This window comes from Pleurodeles waltl, chromosome 7 (genome assembly GCF_031143425.1).
Source record: "Pleurodeles waltl isolate 20211129_DDA chromosome 7, aPleWal1.hap1.20221129, whole genome shotgun sequence".
NCBI classification, from domain to species: domain Eukaryota; kingdom Metazoa; phylum Chordata; class Amphibia; order Caudata; family Salamandridae; genus Pleurodeles; species Pleurodeles waltl.
In genome coordinates this window covers 203976736-203988735 of record NC_090446.1, presented here as the reverse complement: position 1 = coordinate 203988735, position 12000 = coordinate 203976736, and the positions used below count along the sequence as shown (strand labels likewise).

At 42.8% G+C, this 12000-nt stretch overlaps 1 protein-coding gene across 1 annotated transcript in view; it reads right to left on the bottom strand.

Moving 5' to 3' along the window:
• Window positions 1-12000, bottom strand: part of TGM5 (transglutaminase 5) — a 219939-nt gene that overhangs the window by 124653 nt on the left and 83286 nt on the right. The window contains exons 3-4 of the mRNA XM_069243577.1: window positions 7160-7402; window positions 4023-4141 (exon numbers count right to left, since the gene is read on the bottom strand). Coding sequence (XP_069099678.1) covers window positions 4023-4141; window positions 7160-7402 — 362 coding nt within the window. The remainder of the gene's footprint in view (window positions 1-4022; window positions 4142-7159; window positions 7403-12000) is intronic.

The following is a 12000-nucleotide window of genomic DNA, read 5'->3' as shown; positions in this document are numbered from 1 at the left end:
AACAATGTGGGGGCACCTTGGCTAGTGCCAGGGTGCCCTCACACTAAGTAACTTTGCACCTAACCATCACTAAGGGAGGGTTAGCCATATAGATGACTTATACGTTACTTAAGTGCAGTGTAAAATGGCTGTGAAATAACATGGACGTTATTTCACTCAGGCTGCAGTGGCAGTCCTGTGTAAGAATTGTCTGAGCTCCCTATGGATGGCAAAAGAAATGCTGCAGCCCATAGGGATCTCCTGGAACCCCAAAACCCTGGGTACCTAGGTAACCATATACTAGGGAATTATAAGGGTGTTCCAGTGTGCCAATCAGAATTGGTAAAATTAGCCAGCAGTGACAATTTTAAAAGCAGAGAGAGCATAAACACTGAGGTTCTGGTTAGCAGAGCCTCAGTGATACAGTTAGGCACCACACAGGGAACACATACAGGCCACAACCTTATGAGCACTGGGGTCCTGGCTAGCCCAGTGACACTGTCAAACATACTGACAACATAGGGTCTTCACTATGAGCACTGGGCCCAGGATCCCAGTGAGACAGTAAAAACACCCTGACATATACTCACAAACAGGCCAAAAGTGGGGGGTAACAAGGCTAGAAAGAGGCTACCTTCCTACAATATTACACAGCAGATAAGGCATTTATGGCTGCAGAATATAATCACGTTTGTATAACCCCTGCTGTCCTCAACTCAGCCCAAGGCAAAAATATCCAGAAGAAACATCACTGCAATGACAAAATGCTGAAGGGCGTGGTGTTGAATTTCTTATTATTTTTTAATCAGGAGTCATTCTCCACTTTGAAATGACTAATTCCCAGGGAATCAGTGATTCAGTGGTGCGTGAAGTGCAGCCCCAATACCAGCCGCTTGTAACTTGTTTGCCACCAGGCTATTCAAAGGAAGAGAACATTGCAAGAACATCTCAGTTTCTCAGTTGTCCCACCACCTTGCTGTCATTTCAGGGAAAAGAAACAGCAAGCCAGAAAGGCCACGCGACACAAGACATTATGTCAGCCCAGAGATGTTGTACATCTAGCCCTACTAATTTTTTACAATAAATGTCCGAAATCGTAGGACAACTTTTTTCCTTCTTTTATTGTCAAACATTATGCTGTTGAAAATCGGATCTCATTCAACATGAAATAATTCACTGCCTGCATTGTGAATCAATTGCAGATGTTTCGAAAAGAGAATGTTTATTCAGTTGGTAGTTTTTCAACTGTTTGGGACAACCTGTGCAGGAGGCAGGGTGCTTGCAGCAGCACACAAAAGGAAGCAACAGCGTGGCCAATTGATCTCAAAACGTATTAAATACAATCTTCTACCCCTCAGAATCAAGTAGACCTTTTCAAGTAACAAAACAAACAAGTTTGGCGAATGAGACAAAGCAGGTCAACATTAAAAATTTCATCCAGCCCTGTTATGTTTTAAGTTTATAATGAGATTATCAGAAGCCTTCTACAAACAGCCTTGCTATCACTAATTCCAAAACAGAAAATAGATAATGTAATCTATAAACCCATTTAATTACTTATGCCCTAGTTTGAGTGGACCACTAAAGTCCACTCCCTGTGTAAAATGTTTGCTGATTGTAGCAGGATCAGAATTATGGCATGTGTGATAATGACTGCAGTTTTAGCGAGATAAGTACAGCAAGTCAAACCCACCAACATTTCCTGGTTGAAAAATGCACAGTAAATTCTGAGATATGAAGAATTTAGAGTTGAATGCACCAATGTGGGGTGTCATTCCTGATCTTTAGAGGAATCCTTGGAATATGAGGTATTTACTGCACACATAAAAACCCCACTCTGCGGTATCAGTATTTAACAGGTCCATGTCATTATTATTATGCGGCTGAGTGCTTTGAAAAGCATGAAGGTCAATTTTTTTAAGTTTTCACACTTTTCTTGTAGTGTTTTGTGCAAATCACATTAGTAAAGTTCTGTATGTGCCTTCTCTTTCAAAATGAAATTAATTTAGTAATACACGGTTTTGAGGCATTGACTATTATTAATATTTGTATTTGTATTTTGTATTTTATAAAGCGCATTCCGGCCATGGCATTGAAGCGCTAAGTAACAGAGGAGCAAGTGTCAAAAGAAAACAAAAGAGAAAAAGCAACTACTGAGAAAGAGCCAAGTTTTTAATTGCTTCCTGAAGGCCATAAAATTTTGTTCATGCCTAATAATCAGGGGAAGCAAATTCCAATGTTTGGCAGCCGCTACAATAAATGCTTTACCCTCCCCCCACCATCTAGCCTTGCGAGTTCGAGGGACGTAGACCAGGTGGGCTCCTGTTGATCTGAGCTGACGGCTCGGCGTGTACGATCGTCGTCTTGAAGAGAGATATTCAGATCCATGCATATGGAAAGACTTATGGGTCAAACATAAAGTTTTTTAAATTATGCGCTTTATGACGGGTAGCCAATGCAATTGTTTCAAACTTCTGCTAGTCGACGCTGAATGGGGAAGATTTAATATTAAGCGGGCAGCTGTACTTTGAATCAGCTGGAGTTTCCTAAGCGAGGCGTTGTCAATATTGAGCATTAGAGCATTGCAGTAATCTAATCTAGAAATGACAAGTGCCAAGATCACTGTGATTCTAAGCTCCTTTTGCAAATAAGGAAGAATTTTCTTCAGAATTTTCAAAGTCCAAAAGCTAGATTTGATGATGGAATTTACTTGAGACTTAAAAGATAGTAAGTTGTCGAATATGACTCCCAAATTTCTGGTAGAGGTAATGGGGGCAGGGCAGGCAATTCGCCACACTCTGAGGGCCACCAGCGTGAACTCCACAATTCCTTGCTAGAGCCAAAAAACGAAATCTCTGTTTTGTTGCCATTCATTGTAAACCAGTTCAAGCCCATCCAACTGTTAACCTCATGCATACATGTCTGATAACAGTTCAATCACATGATAATAATTAACATACTCTAATAACATCAAGGCTCGTATTCTACTTTTTTTTTTAAAGAATACCATTATTTCTGAAATGTGGTTTTCTTAAGGTCACCTTTTGAGGTTTGTTTGCATGCCTTTAATCTATGTTGATCCTAACTTATTAGAGAAGGGTGGGTATTCAAGTGTTTTGCCATCCAGTAGCCCCCAGCAGAAATGCTTGACGACTTTAGTTTTTAGTAGAGAGAAAATTCACAATATTATTTATAAAGAGGAGAATTAGGGGGTCATTTTGACCCTGGCGGTACGGGAACACCAAGGCTAAAACGACGGAAGCACAGCCAACAGGCTGGCGGTGCTTCCAGGCGTATTCCGCACCGCCGGGGCCGGCGGTATTCCGCCACTTTTGCCCCGGCGGTGATAATCCGCCTGGGCAGCGCTGCTTGCAGCGCTGCCCAGGGGATTACGAGTCCCCGGCCGCCAGCCTTTTTCTGGCGGTTTGCACCGCCAGGAAAAGGCTGGCGGAACGGGGAGTCGTGGGCCCCCTGACAGGGCCCCATGCAGCTTTTCACTGTCTGCTATGCAGACAGTGAAAAGCGCGACAGGAGCAACTGCACCCATCGCACGGCCGCAACACCGCCGGCTCCATTTGGAGCTGGCTCCTATTTGCGGCCGTGATCAGCGGCCCAGCGGGGATCTCCAAATGGCCGCGGCGGGGGTGCGGCCGCATTGGCGGCCGCATGGCGGTCAGATCTTGGCGGGCGGCTGAGGCCGCCCGCCAAGGTCATAATGACCCACTTAATGTCTTATGGATTCTCACAAGTGCTGAATCGCCTTGTCGGAATTATATCATTTAAACCACTGAAGAACATTCGGCAATTCCAACAGGTGCATCATCAATAAATTGAGCTATATCAGCAACATAATATTCTGTGCTTAAGATCCTACTAACAATAGAGAAATATGTTCACAGAGGCATTATAGAGGCAGAGATAGGGAGAGAGAGAGAGAGAGTGCAGGCAGGGAGGGCAGAGACAGAAAGAGATCAAGAAAGAGTAAGTTACAGGAGTCACACTCAATCTATTTTACCCACTTTACCAAAAGAGCTTTCATTTACCTGGCCAAAATTCCATGGACATGGAGAAATCCAGTCTTTATTGCCCTGGTAGACAAAGCCATAGTCATTGAGAACATACTCTTGCCGCTCGGCCTCATTCTCCAGATAGACCTCATCATCTGGGAAATCAACAAAATGTGACGCAAAAGGGTACATATATGAAAGAGAATGTTATGGAGCTTTCATGTTGTTCCCAGACATCAACACATAAATCAAATGGAGCATTTCTTCATTCTATTTCCCCTCTTTTTCCCCGTTCTATATGAGAAGCCTAAAAACGATGATATTTAAAGTTAGGCAGATTGTTTAATTAGGAAAATTCATATAAATTCATTCAGCGAGCATACCTACAATATACAGTACTTATGACCTCACACATGACATCATTATTTATTGCAAAGGGTACCAATGAGGCAAATCACATAAAGCTTTACCAATGACATCAGAAGAATTGCATCAGACCTATCCAGCCTGTGATTTATGGGCTATCCAACTTCATTTGCTGTCACACTATAGGTCACTTTTCACAATTATCCTATATCAATACTTATTTTGCACACTTTAAGAATTCTCCAGCTCCATAAATTCAGAGAACTTTGAATCAAGGTTTCTGAGAGTGTGTATGACATGTTTGAGGACAGGCAAATCTCAGGTTATGGAAACTCGCATTGTGCCAATGGAACATCCACAGGGAGTCTGGCAAACAATTGGTGTGAACAATGCTTCCCCTGCAATTGTTAGGCATAGGAGGGATGCATGAACTTATGTTACTAGACTACTATTCTGGGTAACCAGAGGGTAAACTTCCGAAAAAATATGATTAAATTTTTGGTGAAAGTGTTAGTGGCAGATATCTGTTGAGAGGAAATTATGTCTGAAAACTGCCACAATTAGTATCTAATGAATTTAAAGAATTTGTGAAGAGTTTTGGAACATCACCACAGCGTTCTCTTTTGTCTGAGAGACAATAGGTTAGTTGAGTGATTCAATTGCTTATGGAATCAAATGATACAACTATTACTGCAAAGTAATTTGTATTTAAAGTAGGAACTCAGGAAAATGTTGTAAAGGTACACACATTCTTCTAACCAATAGTCTCCATTCTATTTTAGGAAGAGGCTGGGTACTGGAAAGGGCAAGAGATTACTGAAATAGTATGAGGACCACATGAGGAGAATGGCGGGGGATGAATGTACATGAACAACAATTCTTCTTTGCCTTTCCTAATGATAAAGATCACCCTTATTCCCACAGCTGTGCCTCAGTGAAGAGAATCAGATCTAGCTCATATCTGATGAAACAAGAGTAGCATGAAACATGCTATGTATCAATGTGGTTTTGCCTCATTTGGTTAGTTTTATGTACTAACTTGTATAATTCATTGTCACTTTGGGCCATTATTGATTTTTGTTATTTCCTGTTGTCATTTATGTTTATTACTGGCTGAGGCCATTGATGATCATCACTGCCTAGACGTTTTGATCACGGTTACTGCCAGGAGCCAATAATATTCATTAATGCCTAGGGTCAGTCATGCTTACAACTACTATTTGAGGTATTGATGACTATTAAAGCATGGGGCCACTGAGGCTTATTCCTCATCGGAGCCATTTATGTATGATACTACCTTGTCAATGCCTGTGGCCACTGATGTTCATTACTGCTTTTGGCTAATATTGATGCACATTACTGTATGGCGCCAATGAACTCAATTAATGATTAGGGCAGTTAAACTTCATTGCTGCCTACGACCAATGATGTTCACTATTTCATGTAGCCATTGCAGATTATTACTGCCTGGGTCCACAGATATTTATTACAACCTGCGTTCAATGAAGAACATTACTCATTATCGCCATTGATGATCATTGTTGCCTAGGGCCACTGATGATTATTGAATGATGTTTGAGGCCTTAGAGGTTCACTACTGACTGTGGTTATAGATGTTTATTACAGCCTATAACTTTGAGGTGTATTGCTATCTGGGTCCACCTCGGTACATTACTGCATGGGGCTACTGATCTTCACTGCTTCTGGAGGTCAGTACTGATGCTTGTCAATGCAAGTATCTATTTGTCCAGTGGCCGATATGCATTGTAGTTAGGTCTGTCTATGCAGATATCTAAATGTTTATTACTGTGGCCAGACAGTTGCATATGTTTATTATTATCTATATCAGTGTGTGTATGGACATTGGGTATCTGTGTGCATGTGTGCAATATACAATGTCAAACATATTTGGTTTGCTAAGTTTGTTTGCTGGATGCTGCTGTTGTGGGTGTGTTGTCTTTCGCTGATCTCAAGGTTCAAATCTGTCTCTGATGGTGAAGCAGTTTGCGCAAATATTCAAGCCACTACACATTATTATTCATGAGTCATGCATTTTGAATATTGGTTGTTTCGATGGCAGCCAGGCAACATTTTGGTGCGATTATTATGTGTTCTGACCACTTTTTGCCAACTATTAAACTAGCTGCATTGGTTTGCATGAACTGATGCTGCTTCAGGGCCATTTTTTCAGAGGCTAATAAAAGAGTGTATAGATAATGAACTTAAAGAAGTGTTGTCTTAATTATTGTTTACAAGGACAACTCCCCTCTGAATCCATCAGTTTCGTATCATTTTCAACGAAAGGGAATTGCTGGTTTGCCATCGATTCCCATACCCCTTGCAAGGACTAAAGTGCTGAATGCTATAGTAAATAAATACTGCTCTTTTTTTGTAAAATGTATTTTCAGCATTCTTCGTTTTTATTGTTTTAAGCATACAACAGCTCTGATTTGCGTTTCTACCCAGTACTAGTAAAGAGTTTGATATGCACAACCTGTGTACAAAGGCATCCTGTTTTTCTTGGAGGTACCACTCAGCCTGGATCTGTAAAGTTCAAGGGCATTCTAATGAAGCAATACCTCTCCCCAGGTACAGGATATGGAATTGTCCACTACCATTCCCTAATGTGAAAGTTTTTATATAAATATATTCATATTCGAAAGAAGGTGGTACAATTTAAATGACAACTAAGCGTTCTCTCCCAATTATTGCTTATGTCCGCACAAGGTTACAATAAGACAAATTCACTCCTATGCTCTTGTAGTATTTTTTTTTAATTCGATAAATGTATATTAGCTATTGCATACCTTGAGACCAGGGGTTAAAGAGAAGGTAGAACTCGCCCAGTTGGTAGAGGATATTTCTGTTTCCAGTAGTCACTTGGATTTTCAGGACGTACCGCCCAATGATTGCATTGCCAGGAGCCGAAAGAGAGATGGCCAGGCCACTGGAACTCTGGCCTGTGCAGACAGCACTCCATGTGTTCCGACTTCCCGATGTTGCCAGAGGAAACACAGCTTTTGTTCGCGAGGACACTTCTGGCCATGGACCTTTACATGAAAAACAGAAACAATTGCGCGAAACGTTTGGAAAAAAACACATTTGATACCTGAGCGATATTAATTATTGACCAATCACATTTAATGCTTTGTAGGCACAAGCGTAGCTAAGGATCTAGGTTGTGTGATGTTTAGAAGACAGAACTAAGTCGAGGAACGATATTTTCCAACCCTTCGCAATGCCAAGGAAATTAAATTACAAAATACAAACCAATAAGAACAACTAAAATGCTATTTAAAAAAAAAACAACACCAATCAAGTTGGAACTGCTGGAAAATATCTCCTTTACATGATAACTCTCATTCTATTTTGGCACTGATGCTGCTGTTTTTTTTTTAACTATGTGCTGGTTCTCTTCTAACCATGCCTCAGTGCGTGTGTTCTGATCGTTAAAACATTTTTCAAAATTGGCTATGCTCTTAATTGGCATATAACGTATCTAGAAGTCCCTAGATGCTAGTATATGGATCAGAGTGTACCCAGGACCGGTAAGTTTGTCAGCACCCATTTTGCCACCGACTACAGCGACAGTCTAAACATGACTGCAGGTCTACAACTGTAGCCTGGTTACAGCAATTTTAGGAACTAAAATTCGACATGTCAAAATAAATCCTTTTCACAATTCAAAACCTTTCTTTAAAATATTAATGCCACCCCTAGGTAAGTTGTTAGACCTGGCGTGCTTGGTGTGGGTTTTCCCCCTAACTTTTCACCTTCAAACTTGTTTTTGCTGACCTTTTTTAGCTGGTCTTAGGACTCTGGCACTTTCCCACTTCTAAACAGCATCCTAAAACATGTTAGATTGGCTTAAGCCCAAATGACATACTTAATTTATTTATAAGTCCCTAATAAAGTGGTACTACATGTATCTGGGACCTGTAAATTAAATGCTACTAGTAGGCCTCCAGCACTGATTGTAGCACTGTCTGAAGTAGCACATCAAACATGTCTCAAACATGCAATTGTAGCCTGTGTGTGTGCAGTTTTAAAGTGCCATGTTGACCTGGCAAAGTAAACGTTTTGCCAGGACCAAACCTTCCTTTTTAAGGGGCAGCACAGATGGCTATCAGGGGTGGTGTGCCTATTCACTAGCCCAGCTGGGGGCGGGAGGTGTGACCTCCTTCCTGCCTCAACCTTTGTCTTTGACTCCTTGGAAAGCCCACACTTCCTGCCAGGAGGTCAGAACCCTGTCTTGGCAGCACCAAGCACTGGAAAAACATGGGCTGATCTGCCACAGCACAAAGAAGGTGGGGAAAACAGGGGGCAACCTCTAATGTGCCACCCTGGCACATGTGAGTCATCCATTAACAACAGATTCCTATCAAGAAAGAGAAGGAACGAAGTTTGACACCAAACTCGACATATCTAGGCAGTACCATAATGGGGCTATCAACCTGGGTCTTCCTGGGTGCAAGTCCCATGTTATTCTATGGACCGTCTATCATTAATAGTGTACTTTAACCCTTTTGCTTCCAGGCCTTTTCCCCTCCTGTGCCGGGCCTTTTTTTGGCTACTTGGGGCAGTTCGCGCTTAGAACCTCATAACTTTGTGTCCACATAAGCTATCCACGCCAAATTTGCATCCTTTTTTTCCAACATTTTAGGGATTTTGAAAGTACCCAGAGTTTGAGGGTTCCCCTGGTGGAGACCAAGAAATTAGCCAAAATACAGCTAAGATTTAGTTTTTTCAAAAAAATGGCTGCAGAAGAAAGCATGTGTTTTTCCCCTCAAAATGGTATAAAACAAAGGGTTTATGGTGCTAAAATTACCATCTTCCCAGCTTTCAGAACAGGCAGACATGAAGCGAAAACCACATTTTTCAACACAATTTACAGGGACATTCCCCATTTTTACTATTTTTTGTGTTTTCAGCCTCCTTCCAGTTAGTGACAGAAATGGGTGTGAAACCAATGGTGGATCCTGAACAGCTAAACATTTCTGAAAAGTAGACAAATTTCTGAATTCAGCAAGGGGTCATTTGTGTAGATCATTCAAGGTTTTCCTACAGAAAATAACAGCTCAAATAAAAAATATTGAAATTGAGGTGAAAAAAGGAGCCATTTCTGTCCACGTTTTTTTCTATAACTTTTTCCAGAAATGGCAGATTTTTTAAATGATGGGCCTTACAAAAATAGGCCAGCTTGGAGGCAGAAATGGCCAACATTAATGTGTACCATGGGAAGCGACCCTTCCCCAAGGGGCTGCCCCCTCAAACAAAACACACACACCAATCCCTGGTGCCTAAGTGGTTTCTGGCCCCTTAGGGGCAGATGGGCCTAATAAAAATAGGCCGATCTGCCCCCAAATGGGGCAGAAATGGCCTAAAATAAAGTTGCCCCCCAGGGGAGTGGCCCTTGCCTAAGGGGTCGCTCCCCTGTGTGAAACTGGCAAAAAAAAAATCCCTGGTGTCTAGTGGTTTTTGCGGCCCTTGGGGGCAGATTGGCCTAATAAAAACAGGTCGATCTGTTCCCAAGGGGGGCAGAACAGGCCTTAAAAAAATGCCCCCCAAGAGAGGGACCCTTTCCCAATGGGTCGCTCCCCTTCTTTGTTTATAATAAAAACAACAAACTCCCTGTCGTCTAGTGGTAATTTCTGCAGCATGATTGCTTTACGATCGTGCTGCAGAAATGCTCAGACAGACATGAAAGGAAAGGAAAAGCCTTTCCTTTCCTTTGCTTTCATGCCTCTCCGCTCTCCCCCCGATCGAATTTGAGCTTCCAGTACAATGGGGAGGCGACCTCTGATGAGGTCAGTGGGCAGTTGTGCGCTGACGCCATCAAATGTCACTGGGGAGGTTGGGGCGTTTGGGGTGGAAGGGAAAGCGATTCTCTTTCCATCCCTGCCCAGGGAAGGGGGTTGGGAGGCCTATGGGGGGAGTGTTAATCATCTGAGAGGCCTGAGGTCGGTTTTGTCATAGGACTCTCGTCATGGGGACAAGACTGCTGGATTCAGGCGGCAGAACCACTGCTTGTGGGTGCCTAAGTCAATCCTAGACCATTTGGTAGCTGTCGGCCTAACCCTTTCGGCTAGCTGGTAGCACCTCACTCAAACCTTGAAAGTAATGTTGATTTGTGGCAGCCTGATGCATGGCACTCTGTGACCTCTCAGGGACGTTGTGGTTGACAAATCTTACCTCTTTCCGTTGTTAGCAAAGGTCTCATACACATACGCAGGCAAAAGGAAGAGATGCAGAATAGTTTTCAATGCATTTATTGAAAAGACTGCAATCTACAATAAAATATATGAGCTGCTGTTGGAAAAGGGGTCTTTGGTTGGAAGTCAGTTTACTCCCCTGTCCAAGCAAGGACCCTCACTGTAGTACAGGAAAAGGAGAAACACCTGGTTAACTCCCACTCACCCCCTTGGTAGCTTGACACGAGCAGGAAGGCTTAACCCAGAGGCAATGTGTAAAGTATTTGTACCAATACACACAGTAATACAGTGCAATTCTACAAAATGGACACCACACATGTTCATAAAAATAGTAGTATTTATCTAAATAAAACATCACCATACACAATTAAAAATATGACTTTAAAAACACAAAAATAGTGCCTAAAGGCACAAATGCTGCAATCTGATGTTAGACGGCTGCAGCAATGTCAGTCCTACGTTGATGGTGGGATCGGCGCACCTCAGTGAGGTCCACGGATCCAGGTGTAGGCTTTGGGCAGCGGCATCCTTAGCGAAGTCATACGAAGTCAGCTGGCATAGTTTCACAGGATTTTCACCAGAAAATCACTTCCAGGGGCCCAGGAACTGGAATGGCACCCTCTGCATAGCTAGAGCCCACAGCATGCAGACTTAGAAACTGGTTGGTGAAACCCTTGCTGTCCCTGAGGCTTCAAAAACAGGTATCAAGCTCGCTCTAAGCCCTTGGAGATACCATTCAAGCAGGAATACACATCAAGGTCCAGTCATTGTCTCCTTTCATAGGCAGAAGCAGCAACTGCAGGATAGCCCCACAAAGCACAGTCACAGGCAGGGTCAGCACTTCACAGCTCTTCTCTTCGCACAGGTTCCTCTTGAATCCTTTACGTAATCTAAAGTCTGGGGTTCTGGGTCCAATACTTATAACCCTTTCTGCCTTTAAAGTTGCCCAACTTCAAAGAAAAGTCTCTGTTGTTTACAGGATCCCGCCTTGCCCAGGCCTGGCTCCAGACACACACCGGGGGTTGGAGACTGCTTTGTGTGAAGGCAGGCTCAGCCCTTTCAGGTGTAAGTGACCACTCCTCCCTCCAACCTAGCCTAGATGGCCTATCAGGATATGCAGGTTTCACCCCAGCACCCTTTGTCCTCTCAAAGGGAAATTGCACTTTAAGGACATTTCAAGGCAGCCCCAATGTTAACCTATGAAAGAGATAGGCCCTGCAACAGTGAAAACTGAATTTGGCAGTATTTCACTGTTAGGTCATGTAAAAACAGACCAGCACATGTCCTACCTTTACCATACACTGCACCCTGCCCATGGGCTAACTAGAGCCTATCTTAGGGGTGCCGTACATGTATAAAAAGGGGAGGTTTGGGCTTGGCAAGTGGGTACACTTGCGGAATCGAATTGGCAGTTAAAAAACTGCACACACACAAAC